This window comes from Schistocerca cancellata, chromosome 3 (genome assembly GCF_023864275.1).
Source record: "Schistocerca cancellata isolate TAMUIC-IGC-003103 chromosome 3, iqSchCanc2.1, whole genome shotgun sequence".
NCBI classification, from domain to species: Eukaryota; Metazoa; Arthropoda; class Insecta; order Orthoptera; family Acrididae; genus Schistocerca; species Schistocerca cancellata.
In genome coordinates this window covers 358,374,233-358,392,720 of record NC_064628.1, presented here as the reverse complement: position 1 = coordinate 358,392,720, position 18,488 = coordinate 358,374,233, and the positions used below count along the sequence as shown (strand labels likewise).

Below are 18,488 nucleotides of genomic sequence, written 5' to 3'. Positions count from 1 at the left end.
AGAACCGAAACAGTCAGATTGGGTAACAGCTCGCCCAGCGCCGGTGCGTAGTGTTTTTGCTAACAATGGAGAGTGCTGTGAGGATCATCCATCCCATTCTCTGGCTGAGAGAGTCCGGAGAAGAACAAAGCACAGCAGAGAGGAGCGGATTCTAACGAGAGCAGGGAACAGACAACGAGTCGTGACGGAGAGCCGGTCCGGTAACGCGCCTGCCGCGCCGGGGCGTCGCCGGCCACAAACGGGGAGTAAGCGCTGGGCGTGAGGCGCCGCCCACGCCCGCCGGTAGCCCCGGGGGCGGCATTGTGGCTCGGCCCCCACCTGCTATTGGCCGTCATTATCGAGGAACATGCGAGTGGAACGAGGAGGTCCATTCCGGGGCGGCTGCGCCTCCTTTATGCAAACTGCAAGTTGCGAGGGCGTCGCTACTGCACGACTACCCAAGTTTCTACCTTGCTTGTTTCTTCCTTTCGACGGATCTCCTCTCATCTGATCATAAGTATCAGGACACCCACTGACAACCAGACGTCACAACAGGTGGTGCACCAGTATGAAAGGAAGAGGGAAGTAATGAGTTGTCAATAGGGGAGCAGTGACAGCAGAATGTGTTGGTTAGGAGAGCTCACTGACTTTGAACGTGTTCTAGCTATTGGATGTCACATGATTAAATCCATTAGGGACATGTCGACCCTTATAAAACTGCCCGTGTTGACTATTGGTGATGTGATTGTGAAAATGAGGCGCAACTGCAGCTGAAGCAAGACTAGACAGATCTCCTGTAGTGACGGACAGGGATCACTGAGCGTTACCCATAGTAGGTGTATAAAATCACATGAAATCAGCGATAGGTATCACTCCCGAGTTCCGAAATGCTACCAGCATGCCAGGTAGCACAATGACTGCACGTAGGTGGTTTACAGATAATGGTGTGCAATGGTAGACCAGTTCCTCGTAAGCCGCACATTTCTCTCATCAGTGCTAAGGGACGCTTGAGGTGGTGTAAACAGCCACGTCACTGAACAGTGGATGAGTCGAATCGAGCAATTTGGAGTGCTGAATCAGAGGCTCCATGAAGTAAAGCACGTCAGTTTCTTTTGTCCTGCACTTTCTCCCGTAGACTTCCCAGTTTGGAAACCTTTACTTCTTGGATGATACCGATCCATCTCATCCTCTGCCTTCATCTTCTCCTCGTGCCTTTCATCTTCCCCGCATAATCTCTTTTTCCAGGGAATCGCGTCTTCTCATAACACACACAAAGTGTGCCAGTTTTGTTTCAGTATCAGACCTACCAATTTGATTTTATTTATTGTAATACTGACCCATTCGTTCTCTTTGTAGTCCACAGAATTTTAAGGAGTTTCCTCCAATATCATAATTCAAAGGTATCTATGCTACGCCGTCCAGCCTTACTACCCGCCCAGGTCTTCCATCCGCATATTACAAGCAGGAAGGCGATATTCGATTTTGCGGTGCCTGCGTTATTCTGAATTACGATGCAAAGTTCCTATGGACATGCAGTCATGTCCATGCATGTCCAGAGGAACATGCACTAGGGCAACTACAGCCATTATGAAATACATTAAATATATTTGCAATACGGACAACTGTCAGCTGTAGAATGGAATGACGACAATGAAAATTTGTGCTGCACCGAAACTCGAACCAAGATTTCCCACTCTCCAGTTCATCGAACTTTGATTTTAAAATCGCATTAACTTCAGTATCTTCAGTGTGCAGTTCTTTCTTATATAGATCAACAAATATCAATGTCCTACTCTTTTTTCGACTTTTACCTTTTCTATCCCTTATTCCAATTACCTTTGGAGAAAAGAGAACCACTTGCATGAATATCAAGAGCTCAGATGGAAGCCCATTTCTAAGCAAAGAAGGGAAAGCATGAAGGTGGAAGAAGTATATAGAGGGTAGAGGGTCTATACAAGAGCGATGTTCTTGAGGACAATATTATAGAAATGGAAGAGAATGTAGACGAAGATGAAATGGGAGATATATGATCCTGCGTGAAGAGTCTGACAGAGCACTGAAAGACCAAAGTCGAAACAAGGCCCCAGGAGTAGACAACATTCCATTGGAACTACAGACAACCTTGGGAGAGCCATGCCTAACAAAACTCTACCATCTAGTGAGCAAGATGTATGAGACAGGCGAAATATCCTCAGACTTCAAGAAGAATATAATACTCCCAATCCCAAAGAAAGCAGGTGTTGACAGATGTGAAAATTACCGAACTATCAGTTTAATAAGCCACGGCTGCAAAATACTAACACGAATTCTTTACAGACGAATGGAAAAACTGGTAGAAGCCGACCTCGGAGAAGATCAGTTTGGATTCCGTAGAAATGTTGGAACACGTGAAGCAGTACTGACCCTACGACTTATCTTAGAAAATAGATTAAGGAAAGGCAAACCTACGTTTCTAGCATTTGTAGACTTAGAGAAAGCTTTTGACAATGTTGACTGGAATATTCTCTTTCAAATTCTGGAGGTGGCAGGGATAAAATACAGGAAGCGAAAGGCTATTTACAATTTGTGCAGAAACCAGATGGCAGTTATAAGAGTTGAGGGACATGAAAGGGAAGCAGTGATTGGGAAGGGAATGAGACAGGGTTGTAGCCTATCCCCGAGGTTATTCAATCTGTATATTGGGCAGGCAGTAAAGGAAACAAAAGAAAAATTCGGAGTAGGAATTAAAATCCATGGAGAAGAAATAAAAACTTTGAGGTTCGCCGATGACATTGTAATTCTGTCAGACAGCAAAGGACCTGGAAGAGTAGCTGAACGGAATGGACAGTGTCTTTAAACGAGGATATAAGATTAACATCAACAAAAGCAAAACGAGGTTAGTGGAATGTGGTCGAATTAAATCGGGTGATGTTGCGGGAATTAGATTAGGAAATGAGACACTTAAAGTAGTAAATGAGTTTTGCTATTTGGGGAGCAATATAACTGATGATTGTCGAAGTAGAGAGGATATAAAATGTAGAGTGGCAATGGCAAGGAAAGTGTTTCTGAAGAAGAGAAATTTGTTAACATCGAGTACAGATTTAAGTGTCAGGAAGTCATTTCTGAAAGTATTGGTATGGAGTGTAGCCATGTATGGAAGTGAGACGTGGACGATAAACAGCTTAGACAAGAAGAGAGTAGAAGCTTTCGAAATGTGGTGCTACAGAAGAATGCTGTAGATTAGATGGGTAGATCACATAACTACCGAGGAGGTATTGAATAGAATTGGAGAGAAGAGAAATTTGTGACAACTTGACTAGAAGAAGGGATAGGCTTGTAGGGCATATTCTGAGGCATCAAGGGATCACCAGTTTAATTTTTGAGGGCAGCGTGGAAGGTAAAAATCGTAGAGGAAAACCAAGAGATGAATACACTAAGCAGATTCAGAAGGATGTAGGTTGCAGTAGGTACTGGGAGATGAAGAAGCTTGCACAGGATAGAGGAGCATGGAGAGCTGCATCAAACCAGTCTCAGGACTGAAGACCACAACAACAATATCATTCCAATTTTCCCCTTGCATCTTCCTCTGCTGTGTGAACACTTCTGATCCGATAGTGTATGTCTTTCCAGAGAACCTTGTCCAGAAAATCCAGGCGCACGGTTTCCTACAGAGAAGCAAGGTGAAGAGGAGTCATTCAGTTGGGTAATGGAGCCGGGAATGCCAAGTATCACGATTCAGGTAAGTTTCTCCCGATTTTCCTGTTAAAAAACTCCACTAACGATTAAACCTTTAAATTTCTGATTACACCTAAACAGATGATTTTTACTTTTCTGAGGAAGGCATGAAGAGTTCAGGCAAAATATTTGACTATAGCCTGATTAGAGAATTAATGGTGTAGATGACCTGTTCATCTGCATGACTGCTGTTTCGTCGTTTACTCAACAGAGAAACGCAAAGGTTCCTCTCAGGAGATTGAGAAGTCAAAAAAATGTCACTAAAGTTCAATTCATGGCTTTTACGCGTATGTTGTGTCATACGTGTAGTTCTAACACCCTAACTAGTGAAAATAATAAACCAGTAATCCTGTTAAAATAAGAAATCACCACAACTGTGTTGATAAACATTTATATTGTGAAAACCGGTTTCGTTCAAAAGAACATCCGGTTATACTGCCAGTGTGGCCTGATGATAGTCTTTTGAACGAAACAAGTCTTAACAATGTAAATGTATCTCAATACAGCAGCAATGATGGTTTCTGATTAATACTATAGGAAATAAGTGTGTTCCACAGGTCTCTTTGCAGGCTTCTAGGGATAGTGGAGGGGACTTAGTGGATAATGTTTAGGTAAGGTACCTATGTCCAAAAACGTACCGTTTGGTAACGAAATTAGTTAGAAGACGGTATCACTTTCAGACGTCCCGCTTCACGGTATGCACACGAAATGATAGGAGGGCGCTGTCGTTAGTCCCTGTTTTAATGTTATGACGTCATATACCAGTTCCGTCCAACTACAAAAACGGCTAAGAATGTTGTCTATGGTGCTCCAGCGATACGCTTCTCTCTCTCTCTCTCTCTCTCTCTCTCTCTCTCTCTCTCTCTCTCTCTCTCTCTCTCTCTCTCTCTACTCTGAAGAGGACGTCCTTCGTCACGTAGGAGAGAACCTGACGATTACTCGAAACATTGCCCGTCCCATGGGGACACACATCAGAGTTCATTATACACAATGTGTGCGTACACTGAAGCGGGAGACTTGAAACATCCGATCTTGAAACTTATTTTGCATCCATACAGCATATTTCCGGACAAAAGTTCCTCATCAACTGTACCTGTGAAGTCCTCTCTAGAACCCTCACCAGTCTTTAATAATAATTGTGCAATACCCCGTGTATTTAAATTTTAGACCTGTATTTGTTAATTATAGTTTTGGAAGCGTCAGTCCTGAAAAAAATTACTACATTTTTCAGTTTTGAAATGTGTGGATCGTGAAAGTATCCGAACTGTTTTGATAAATATCTCCAACTCTCAGTGGAGCACGTCGACATTTACCATTACAGGTAGGTGTATCTTACAATCAGTTCCACACTGTGAATATTTTAAATCTTGTGTTTTCGATTTAAGAGCCTCAAGTTTTATGTTGTTATAAAGTCAACTGTAGCATTTACGTCCACTTATTAGAAACGCTGGTGTGTACATTAGGACTTTTGATATTTTTAAAACTATCGAGAATCTGATATACCTATATTTAAGTATCATTACCGTCTCTCGATACATCGACAGAAAAAAGATACCGACAAATCTGCCCGTAAAAATATAGGCTGCACATTGTGAAAATACTGCTGGTTTTAGAGCATTATATTTAAGTACTTATTTATTATTAGAAATTCTGTACATCAACAAGCTAGCAGCCTGCCTGTACCCCTTAGAGCAAGAACTGAAAGGAAAACCATGCACTTTCACGCTTGGTGATAACCATTCTGCTAACATAACTTCACGTAAGTGGCACAATAAAAGGTGTCCGATGGGTTCGTCGTTCGGTTTCGTCACGTAGCGGATTAGTCAACTTGCTGTTTTTTTTTTTTTTTGTTAACCACAGCGACCTAGCAGTCGTAGCGTCGAAATTTCATGGGGGAAGCTAAACGTTGCAGTTTCTGTTGGTACCACCGAGTGCCGATTACGCCATCATTTCCCCTCATGCGTCTCCGTCCACCGTAAGGATCAATCTCATCAGTTATATTTTTGTTTATAATTTCCAACAACTGCTTTCGAAGAATGCCGATGTAAAGAAACAGACCACTAGTTGCGTTAAATAATTTTAACGCAACTGGTGTACTATTTACTCACATCGAAAATCTTGTTATTTCATTCACACCGCAACTAGTAAGACTCCTTAAAACAGTGAAAATGAAATTAAGTTCCACTACAATTTCAAAAGAATAACTTTAAATACTTATCGAAAATTGTGAAAAAATATAATAAAAATATCGGTACTCTATATACAGTTTTTTTATATCGCTATATCAGGGGAAAAATATCTCCGATGAAAATCGCTGTTTTCTGGAAAAATATCCATATTTTATTGACGGCACTTAACATTGAGCGCTCCTCTACTTGCCTTCTTCGTTGTACTTTCAGCGAAATTGTTGTTGAGATTCTAATTTAGTTTCTCAGTAATTTACTATTCCACTTTTTTCTTTTTAAATAGAATAAAAAATAACATTCTATTAAGTGGGAAGCGGTTATTATACCGTTTGAGTGATCAGAGGCCGGAAATACGCAATTTTTGTTTAGTCTACGGGACAGTCAATCGCTGTGTTCACGTTGAGCACTATGCCTAGTCCATGTAAGATGCTTTAGATCGCTTTCATCCTGTGTAATAATGTGCCTTGAAAATGCGATACTTGTAATTTGTCTTAACAGTGCGCCTTATTTTCATTGCACGTTGTCTGCATGTTGATAAGATGGAACTAAGTGATTTATCCCGAGAAATGACCTCAGTTGTAGGCGACTATTAAACGGATGAAAAACGAATTTAAAATTTTGCAAGCAATCAGAAGCATCCACTCCCAGGGAACAGATTTCAAAGCTTCATTGACTGATTTCCTTCCCTTTTTTGTATTAGTGGTCTGCCAGTCATATGTACATCGAGATATTCTTACTGTATTTTATCCAGCTATCCTAAACTTCACGAATCCGGGTTTCATAATATGATTATCACTGTTTTATTTTATATCCTTTGGGTCTTTCTGAAAGAGAAGGCAATATTAATTATTAATAAGTCCTCAGGGGGTAAGAAGACGAATGTGTAATAACATTGTGCACCCACCACCTGACATGTTCGCAATGGTGACAACAGCGACAGCGATTCTAGCAATGAGGTCTATTTCCACAACGGTTTCATACACCAGTGCTTCATATGTATCAAGAGGAAAAATCCAGACACGTGAAGTCACGTGACGTGGATGGCCAGATCGGCGTGTCACCTTGGCCGGTTCATTGATTCTCGAAGGTGACACTCAGACGATTACTTACAGCAGTGCTCCAATGAGCTGGCATCCCATCATTGTGGAAGTACAGCCTCTATCTAATAAGTTTCCTTTAATTTACGTCTATGGTCACAAACGTTTTGAAACCAGGGACAAAGTGGACTTAAAAATAGAGACTCTATGAAGAAAAATGAGAGAATCGTGGAAGATCAGAAGGAACACTCAAATGAGGCAGAATGCAGTACGTGATCTTACAGAGTCTCGACGCAAATAAGAATTTTATGTATATATTATATATACTATTAATGAAACTGAATTTATGTAAAATCACGTAATGTACGACATGCTGTGTAACAACAGGCAGCAGGTCTTTACCTGAGAAATAAACAGATAAAGCGTGCCTACCTTTGCACTCGTTGGCGTGCGTGGCGGTGGCGCGGCCCCAGGGCCGGTCGAAGTGGAAGGGCTTGCAGCGCTCGCAGTCGCGGCCGGCCGTGTTGTGCTTGCAGTCGCAGGCGAGCTGGCCGTCGCGGCCCACGGGCACGCAGCGCGCCGCGTGGCCGTTGCACTTGCAGCGGCCGCCCACCGAGAAGTCGCTGACGGCGTAGTGGGCCGGCAGCGGGCCGCCCTGCCCCGGGGGCGGCGGGGGCGGCGAGGCAAGCGTGCCGCCGCGGTACACCAGCAGCCCGTTGGCGCCCGGCTCGGCCGAGATGCTGGCCGCCGCCACCGGCAGAGACTCCGGGGGCGGCAGCGGCGATGGCTCCCCGCCGGGGCCCGGCGCCGGCCCGGACGCCGCCCCCGCGGCCTCCTCCTCGTCCAGGCTGTGCGGCAGCGTCAGCCGGTTGAACACCACCTGCCACACGCAACCCACTCCGCGTCACCACACTCCTATGTTTGCTTAGGGCGCTCAACATCGTGACTACCAGCATAACACTTAGGAGATTCATGTGGTTAAAATACGTATAAAGCACATATATCGTAAGTTACCCAACATCACACTTCCAGTCACTCACTCTTTTCTTACATTAAAATACAGTCACTCTCCACCTGAACTGCACAAGAGAATGAAAGGATCAGTTTTTGGATTTTCTCTCTTCACTTGCTGCCACTTATTTAATGATCCATATTCAAATTGCTTATGGTGGGTCTGTAAGAGCCTCTTGGCCATCGTGACTGGTTCAAAATGGTTCAAATGGCTCTGAGCACTATGGGACTCAACTTCTGAGGTCATCCGTCCCCTAGAACTTAGAACTATTTAAACCTACCTAACCTAAGGACATCACACACATCCATGCCAGAGGCAGGATTCGAACCTGCGACCGTAGCGGTCTCGCGGTTCCAGACTGCAGCGCCTAGAACCGCACGGCCACTCCTGCCGGCCATCGTGACTGGCTTCGGGGATAGCTATATAATACCACCCCGGCTCTCGCTTCCACTCATCCCGTTGCCCGTCTTCTGCCACATGGTGGCGGGCTCTTCTTTCTTCGGATTGGTTGGTTGCTTCATTTGGGGCAGGGGAACCAAACAGCGAGTTTATCGGTCCCATCGGATTACCGAAGGCTAGGGAAGAAAGTCGGCCGTGCCCTTTCAAGGGAACCATCCAGGCATTTGCCTGAAGTGATATAGGAAAATCACGGAAGACCTAAATCAGGATGGCCGGATGCGAGTTTGAACCGCCGTCCTCCCGAATGCCGGTCCAGAGTGCCACTTTTTGGAAACCCCGTAACTGTCTCCCATTGCGACGCATAAGTTTGAAGTGTGGCTCAAATGTGCCTACAGCCTCCTTCTGTGATTGTGCAAAAGCGTGGCGTCCTACGAATTCACTCTCTGGGACGACGACGCTTCTAACAACAAGGTGTCGACACAAGCAAAAGAGAAGCCACAGCTCTGAAATCCATGTGACGTGTACGGTGGGTTAATGATATCACAGTCACCAATTTTCACAAAAATTTTGCCCAACGCCACCGCGTACGCGACACACGATGGGAAGGTCATCAACGCCCATGTTACCAACATTTCATTTCACCCCTTCCTTTGGCGCTTTTGGGATGTCTGGCCGAGGACGGCATTCCAGACACCACCGCTCACAATCCACACGAAAAAGCCTCATGAGGTGGCTTAAAGGGCGTCAATGAAACCGGCCCTTTCCTTGGGATATGTATTCCCACACGTTTAGCGGTCGAAAACGACAGTTTGCAGAGTCATCAACAAGAGGAAGACTTTATTGACCGTAATTTTTGTTGTGGTGTACAGGATAGACCCATTAAGGACCACTAAAACCATTCGACGAAATTTGAACATGAGCCGAAGCAGCAAAGGGTCCTTATGCTTTTTCAGCGATCCTGCTTCACTTCCTCCTATCGTGTCATCACAGAGGGGGTGCAACGTTAATACATGTATGAACATAATGGCAAAGGGTTCCTCTAACAACCTGCACTTCGGAAAAACTCTAAGTGGCACCCACCCATATTCACTGAGAATTTTAAAAACGTGCCTTTATCGACAAAACAATTGAAGTAGTACTAGGAGCCAGCAACCGGGCAACGACTTGACACACCTCTGGTGACAGTTGTCTGCCTGAAGACGCCTAGGAGTACTTCACAGCTGCCAACGAGGGTTTGGCCGAAATGGGATTCCTACAGCGGGACACCTTGCCATTGCTTTCATGCATGTGTCAATGTCGCGCTCCTCTGTGATCACCCCACAATAGTGCTTGAAACAGGAGGGTCGAGAAAGCATACGCACCCTTTGCTGCTTCCGGTCACGTTCAAATTTACCCTGTACATCTGAGTAAAAATTGCGGTTGCACTGCACTCCAAAGCCGTGAGGTCACATTCAATGGGGTTGCTACAACACAATGTCCTCAGAGAAGGATTGACGTCAGCATCGGCAATGACTGCAAGAACATCTTCCTGTCGCTCATCGCACTGCAAACTGTCATTTTTGACCGCAAAATGTATGGGGATCCACGTCTCTAGGAAAGCGGTGGCTTCGTTGACACGCTTCATGGGACCTACCGAGGCGTTTTCGTGTCGGTTGTGAGCGGCGGACTGTCTGAAATGTTTTCCGCAGCCACACACGAGAAAAACAGTGGGCATCGCGGTTCTGACTTCCATCGGAGAGGCGTCAGAAGACGGAGTGAAATGTGGCTAAGAGGGTCTGTGTGGACTTTTCCATCGTGTGACAGGTCCAAAATGGCGTTGTACCCATATGACATCATTAAATCACTTTACAGGTCACATGAACTTCTGAGCTCTGGCCTTTATTTATCATGTGCTGTGACTTTACTGTGTGAAGTGTTGTCGGGGCGCCACACTTTTGCACAATTATAGGGGAAGCTTGTTGGCGCCTTTGCACTAAATTTCACGCTTATGGGTCACAATGGAATACAATTAAGTTGAGTTGAGAGCGTTATCTTTTAATTCCCTTACGCCGTGTACATCTGCATGTATACTCTGCAAACCAATGAAGTGCATGGCCTAGGATACGTCCTACTATAAAAGTTGTAAGGGTGAAATCACAACTTCAGAGACTTTACTGGCTTCATACAGATATGATTTTTTATGTATACAGACTGAAGTAGCGAGAAGAAGATTTGTAGCAAGTCCGGGTATCGAAACCCGTCTCCTGTTTATTAGGAAGATGCTCTAACCACTAAGCGAACTTGACACAGCAGTTTGCACAATTGCACGGATTACCTGAGCAGCCTCCCCTCATTCACCCAAATTCGCATTGCCACCCCAGTCTACTTTAAATTCCTCCTTACACAAGAACAGAATCGACGAGGCTGTCCATGTTCTGGAATAGCACCTCAGCATCGAGCGTGAATGAGGCATCCAGCCTGAAACCCAGGTGCAAGTACTAATACAAATGAGATGACAATTTGACAGACTTTACTGGTCTCTTACAGGTATGATGACTGAAGCGGCGAATGAGGGAGGAGGGAGGCGTGCCAGGGTAATCCGAGCAGTTGGGTGAGCCAAGATGGCTTAGTGGCTAACGCACCTGCAATAGCAAGCAGGAGACCCGATTTCGATTCCCGGACTTGGGACATGTTTTCACTTGCCATTGCAGTCTATATACATAAAATAGTTGTAATGGTTTTTCCCATTCCATTTACGTACGGAGCACTGGAAGACTGTTTGAACGACTCTGTCTGTGCTGTATTTTAATCTTGCCCTCAAGATCCCTACAGGAATGACATGCAGAGGGTTGTAGTATATTCCTACAGTCATCATTTAATGCCGGATCTTGAAACTTTGTAAATATTCTCTCTCGGCATAGATTCCGTCTATCTTCGAGAGTCTGCCGTACTCTGAAAACCGGTGTGAAAATGTTCGATAGCTGGACAAATCATTCGCTCGAATTGTCTAGAATATTCTTCAATCCCATCGCGAACATTGTGGCCCGGTCACGTGGCGCATTGCAATCCATAAAAATTCCATCGTTGTTTGGAAACATGAATTCCATGAACGAGTGCAAATGGTTTCCAAGCAGCGGAACATAACGACTTCCAGTCAATGATCGGTTCAATTGGGCCAGGGGATCAAGTCCATTCCATGTAAACACATCCGACACTATTATGCAGCCACCAGCAGCTTTCACAGTTTCTTGTTGACAACTTGCGTCCATGGCTTCATGGGCCCTGCACCACACACTAACCCTACCATCAGGTTACCAACTGAAATCGTGACCAATCTGACCATGACACTGTTTTCCCGTCGTCTAGGGTCCAACCGATACGGTCACGAGCCCGGGCGAAGCGCTGCAGGCGATGTCATGCTGTTAGCAAAGGCACTCACGTCAGTCGGCTGCCGCCTTAGCGCATTAATGCCAAATTTCGCCGCACTGTCCTAACGGATACCCTCGTCGTTCGTCCCGCACTCATTTCCTGCTGTTATTTCAGTCTGTTAACACTGAAAGTTCTTCGCAAACGTCGCTGCTCTCGGTCGTTAAGTGAAGGCCACCGGTCAGTGTTGTGTGTGTAGCGATAGGTCATGCCTGAAATCTGGTATTCTCGGCACACTCTTGACACCGTGAGTCCCGGAATATTTAATTGACTAACGATTTCCGAAACAGAATGTCCCATGTGTCTAGCTACAACTACCATTCCGCATTCGAAGTCTGTTAATTCCCATCGTGGAGCCATAATCACGTTAGAAATCACCGAAGTACAAATGACAGTTCCGCCAATGCACTACCCTTCTATATCTTGCATATGCGATACTACTGCAATTGTCTGTTTACATATCGCTATCCTATGACCTCTGTCATCTGTTATATAAAATACCTTCGACTGTTTATAATTAACTTTTCCGTTTTTAATGTGCACTGTGCACCGAATTGTCTAAGCGATGTTTAATGTGGGTCAGTTTTTGCGTAAGAGGACAAGAAAATCAGGAGTATAAGTTTTTTTTCCAAAATTCGTCGTAAGTTAAACAACAGAATCTATTGTTACAAAATTGCACGTGTTTATACGTTAGATTAAACGTAATAGAATAATGCAGCAGCTTGCACATCGCAGTTATCACGCGTACATGTCAACACATGAAAAAACGCGCTTTAAAATGGGAATCTTTCCCGAAACGCGTCGTACAAGAAATAAATCGAACAAAATCGTGACTGGCAGAAAGAGAAAATGGACACTAAAAAAATGTAGCTTACAAACAGATACGTAGTATAAAATAACATTTTAAGTCATTTCATTTGCCGAATAGACTTTAGCAGGGATATGAAATGGCAATAATAATTAACAAATATCGACAGATGAAACTGCAGTACTGTCGCATGTCACAAAACAATGATGGTGATAAGACTGCTTTTCTCTGTTGTTACTTCGGGCCACTGCAAGTCTTAACACTCTTCCTAGCGCAACAGCCACGAAGTCAGCCTGACACATATGCAACGTGCTAGTCACGCCCGATATGCACGTTGCGTATGAACGTATTTCCATCCTCGCTGGACAAAACGAAGAAGAAAGAAGCCCAAGGAGAAGGAAAAGGAAGGGGAATCGACCCTCTAAGACCAGGTCCCTGGGTACAGCTGCAACGAAGAAGCCACTCCACTTCTGCCGTCTTACTGTTGGATCAGAGAATCCGTTCGCTGCGAAAACCCGTCTTTTAAGATTCGTACCCGTAAAGGATGGGCCCCTTCGGTAGTATTTAACTGTTGACAGCAAAGAACGAAATTGTACGAATGCAGAGACATCTACTGATCTACATTTACCCATAAATTGTGATTTAAATAACTGTAGAACTATAGTAGATATTAAATTGTTTTCAACTTATGAGATAACCCATAAAGTCTTTTACCTTCCAGGTGCCGCAATTTTGATGCAAAACTGAACTTAAAAGCCTGTTAAAATGTGGTGGACACCACAGGAGATAGCTCAGTGTGTGGCCTGGTTCTTACTGGCGACATCCGATAACCAAGCGCAACGCGGTATGGAAAGCAACCACTGTCCCCACTAACTGTTCGGGTTTGGCATACGCATTTATGGAAACAGGCAGCGTTCTCCATGAAAAGGGGGTGGGTCTCCCATCTATTTCAGACGTCAACGTGGATGAAGTACGACATAGCGTTTGCAATAAGTCCGACAAAATCGGTACTTACGGCGGCCAGAGAGTAGGAAATGAGACGATCAACAGCGCACAATGTTTTGCATAAGAGGCTACTACTTTATCTCTGCAAAGTGCAGCTGCTTCAGGCATTAAAGCCTATGGACAAATCTCCACGCTAATAGTTTTCAGTGGATTTTCTAGGCAAGACTGACGCAAACAATGATCATTTGGAAAAAATTTGTTTCGCCAATGAGGCAACGTTTCATGTATCCGGCAAACTGAACCGTCATAACGTTCTATGGGGGTTCGCACCATCCTCACGTTACACGTTAAATGGAAAGGGAGAGTCTCAAGGTCAATGTTTGCTGTGGACTGAGGGAAAATGGCGTCATTGTTACAAAAGGTAGCTGTGCCATTACTGGAACATCTGCAAGCTGATGTATTCCAGCACGATGGGGCACCACCCCCACTGGACCCTGAATGTCCGTTAATTTCTAGAAAAAAAGTTTCCGGACTGGTGGTTTGTAGGAGATGGTGCAATTCGACTGTCGTCACGATCCCCTTATCTCACACCACTAGGCGTCTTCCAGTGGGGTTTTTTGAGAGGTCTGGTGTACCGAACCAAGGGCTCGAAGGCACGCATTCGAACATGTGACCGTGGAGATCTCGAATTCTACATGGACAGAAATGGAATTTTGACTAGACATATTAAGTGTCACTAAGGGTGCACACACTGATCTGCATAAATGAGGAAACGAAAATTTGTGGGTTATCTCACCACATGTTAAAGAACAATTGTTAATATACTAAGTTTCAAAGGTATTAAAGTCTTAAGTTGTAAAGATAATTTATGGATTCCCCGTGTATTACTACATAGCTAACGACGTTCATTGTTCATGGCGCACGTTTCAATTACAAGCTGCCTATTTAACAGCTTCCAGGGCTAACAAAAGTTTGATTTTCAATTTTTCACACAATTACTGATATAATTTAAAATGCGACCATAATGTTCTCATTAAGACCAAACACGCCCGCCCGGTTAGTCGTGCGGTCTAACGCACTGCTTTCAAAGCGGGAAGGCGTGCTGGTCCCAGGCACGAATCCGCCCGGCGGATTAGTGTCTACGTCCGGAGTGTATGGTTGGTTTTTAAGGCGGTCATCCATCTGCCTTGGCGAATGCGGGCTGGTTCCACATATTTCGCTTCAGTTACACTATGTCGGCGATTGCTGCACGTACGTGTACACCATAATTACTCTACCACGCAAACATTGCGGTTAACTCGTCTAGTGTGAGACATTCCCGGGGGAAGGGGGTGGGGGGGGGGTCCACTGGGGTCCGAACCGCACAATAACCCTGCGTTCGGTGTGGGGCGGCGGTGGGGTGAGTAGACTGCTGTAGCCTGTTGTGGGGTTGTGTACCACTGCGGGCTACGGCACGGACGAAGCGTATTCGTCAGTTCTAGGTCCCCAGTTCCATACAATACAAGACAAGACTTAACACACTAAGAGAAATATTACAATTATAAACTCTGTATGTGTCTTCAGGCATCGTAACTCAGCGGCGCAAATACACAAGCTTGATTCATCCAGTATTTGAGAATTAGAGCACTTAGACACTTCCAAGTAACTTTAGACATCTGAAATCTTCCCTAAAAGTTTTGATACTTACATGCTTCAGGTCAAATATCTAACACAGTAACTCATTTGTAAAGTAATCAGACGTCTGAAGCTGTTTTATACATGGTAGTTAGACTAACAAAATCGTGGGTGGCGAGTTTAGTGGCTGCTTACTAAGCCACAACAGCAGTCATTTTTCTTCAGCACTCGTCCGAGTCTGGGTGATAAACGGTGGTATCTTCGAATATTTGTACTCCCGCCATTTGCGAAGTGCGCGCTGCTCAAATTGATCAGATGTTCTGTCAGGTTTATGGCCTACAGGTGTGAGAGAATGAACAAAAGGCCCGGCAAGTGCTAGTAAGACTCTCATTCTAAGGGTTCCGTACGTCCGTAAAAACTTAATTGGGCAGATGATGACGATAATTTCTGATGGTGTAATAACCTGGTGCAAGTCTTTCAATTGAACGCCGTTTCGGCGACTCACGTATCCCTAACGTACCCCAGTTATTGCACCGGAGAATACAGCGAAACTGGCTGACACCGGTATTGCAGACGACTACCTCCAAAGTCTTGACACTGCTAGAAGAGTACGACGGTGTGAGATGATACAGAATGTTAACTTCAGACATTCAAGTAAAAAGGCATGGAAGCTTCTGCGTAAGCTGGGCGGAGCCTCTAATAAACCCGGGCAGAAGCCTGGTATTTCAGGTTAAATAAATCGCTAACCATATGGTTAGAACATCCAGATCATACAGTGATAAACAACATACTTCCAAAATAAAACGAAAACTCACCTCTCTAAAAGCTCAGCGCCCAAACGAATCAAATTTCTCTTCACGATTTATACTGACTGCAGTGGACGAGACCTTGAAACAAACTAAACATGGTGAAACAAATGTCTGGATAATATACACCCGGAATTCCTGATAAGCATGGGTAATGTGGGAAAAATGGCTGGTCCGTTTCTTCTCCAACATCCTAGATAGTGGATCACTGCCTAACAAGCTAAAGAGAACAAAAATGGTGGAAATTGGGAGACCAGGTAAACCAGCTGACCACTCAAAGTTTCAGACCAATTTCCATTTTGATCTGTACTTATATACTGTTAGAGAGGCTCAATCATAACAGAATTAGCAGCTTCATTCTCGAACATATCCCAGCTGAGAAAGCGGGTTTCAGGTCCCAGCCAAGTTGCTGCAACCAGGTATTGGCCCTAAAAACTTTCATAGAGGCTGAGGTCCAAGAAAACTTGACGTCTGTCGCGTTCGTGGATCTAACCACGGCATATGAAAGTTTGGAAGGAAGTGATATACAAATTACTAAAAACAATCTGAATCCGAAAAACTGTAACTCTCGTTAATACCGTAATAACCAATAGGTATTTTCACGTTTACCTGGGAGAAAATGTGAGCACGGAGAGGAAATTAAGTAATGGTGTACCACAGGGATCCGTCTTAGCCTTCCTTTTATTAAACTTTTATATCTCCGATCTCTCCAATACCAGGTCAACAAAATTCTGCTACGCGAACGATATTGCTGTTACTTCTAGAACCAAGGATCTCGGAAAAACGAAGATAATTGTCACAGAAGATCTAGCCGTTATAGGCTCCTATTTCAGAAAGTGACAACTTAAACCCAGTACAAGTAACACATTCCATTTGAACAACAATCAGGCTAACGCAGAGCTCAGAGTGAAACTTAACGGAAACCCTCTTTGCCATAAGAGGTGCTCTAAGTACCTTGGTGTCACCCTTGGCTGCAGTCTTTCATATAGAAAACACTTTGAAAATGCTGCTACCAAGAATGACATGGGGAGCTTTAGCAGATACGTTGCGCACATAATCCGTTGCGCTGGTCTTCCCAACAGCCTAATATTGTGGTTTGGCTCAACAGCCACTAATGCACACGTCCACCTCTTTTTCCAAATAAGCTATAAAATCTGAAATTTAGACATACTGTAATCAACAACATACAATTCAGCAGACCAGTAATGCGTATCTGAGCTCTGAAATGTAAACAAACCATGTACTCGTGTAATATTTGACAACAATCACTTCATTCACAAATTTAGAAATTTTGTACCAATTGTTTTCCCAAAACGTTAATATGTAATAATTTTACGGAAAGGAAATAAAGTAACCTTCCGAAGACAGCACAAAAAGTTCTGAAACATAACTGGGTAAAGCAAAGCTCTGAAGGTTTCTTGCATCAGACGGAGTTCCTCATCTAATTTTCTCAGCAAGCACGAAAATAAGAAGAACTGCAATAGCACAAGATGAGAGAGAAAATATTTGTAAAATATCTGAAATAACACGTAAGCTGTTGAAAGCGGTTAAGTATTCTCATTCGAAATACTGGGTGGATACAACTGGGTAAATTGCCTACCGTGAATTACACTGCACTGTGTCATGACGTGTAGACACTGTTTCTGACTGTAATACTAGACGTATTGTGTAACACCTTCAACGCGAGATTGTACCCTCTAATGAACATATGACAGCACTTGAATTTAAGTTCGGTCAACAATTGTATGAAATGCTGAAAATCAAATTTAGGTCGCCCCTGGAAACAGCTTAATAAGCAACCTATAACTTTGGGGGGGGGGGGGGGGTGACCGTTTTAAGATGCTACTGCGCTAGTTTCCGGGACAATGACGTACGGGGTGATTCACGAAGACGTGCAAATGTTTTAATATGTTAGTCTGCAAGTAAAACTAAAGAAAAAACGTGGTATAAACATAGGTCCGCAAATGTTTAGTTACGGAGTTACAGCTAATAAAAGATTCTGCCTGAAATTTAGCAACTTCGCTAATACGAAGCCATCGCAAAGCTGTACGAGGTTAAAATAAAACACAATTTCCATTTATTTTGCTGGGTCTGGTGAATCTAATAAAACATGCCCCAGACGTGTATCTGCAGTAGTTTTCCATACCATCCAGAGAAGCAAAGACGTAATCTCGTACAACTTTTAATTTATCAATTACTTGGCCTAATTTGTTTTTTAAATTCCAGACAATTGCACAAAGTTTTCATCAGAAGTTGTAGAGAGTTTAATTTTGGAAAAAAATGATGGTAATAACGTTAACTGAAACTGTATGAATTTGTGAGATAATCTGCTTTCATTAATACCATAGCTCACGTGAATTCATGAAAAAAAACAAAGCTCAGTGTTAAGGAAGTTGTTCAGCGTACATACAATTTCACAATACGTTCACTATAAATGTTGCAAAATGTCTCCACCGAGTTCAAAGTATTTAGCTGCACGTGTTTGAATAGATTTTGATGCTCGTATCAGTTTCGCAGGGTTGTTCCTAATTTTATCTATTCTATTCATAATGCGAGCAAGTAATGCCTCATGTATTGACTTCG

General features: G+C 43.8%; 1 protein-coding gene across 1 annotated transcript in view; it reads right to left on the bottom strand.

The window, feature by feature from the left end:
* LOC126176308 (netrin-1-like) overlaps nt 1-18,488 on the bottom strand; it is a 121,005-nt gene that overhangs the window by 55,661 nt on the left and 46,856 nt on the right. Inside the window, exon 2 of the mRNA XM_049923458.1 lies at nt 7,349-7,796. Within this exon, the coding sequence (XP_049779415.1) occupies nt 7,349-7,796 (448 nt within the window). The remainder of the gene's footprint in view (nt 1-7,348; nt 7,797-18,488) is intronic.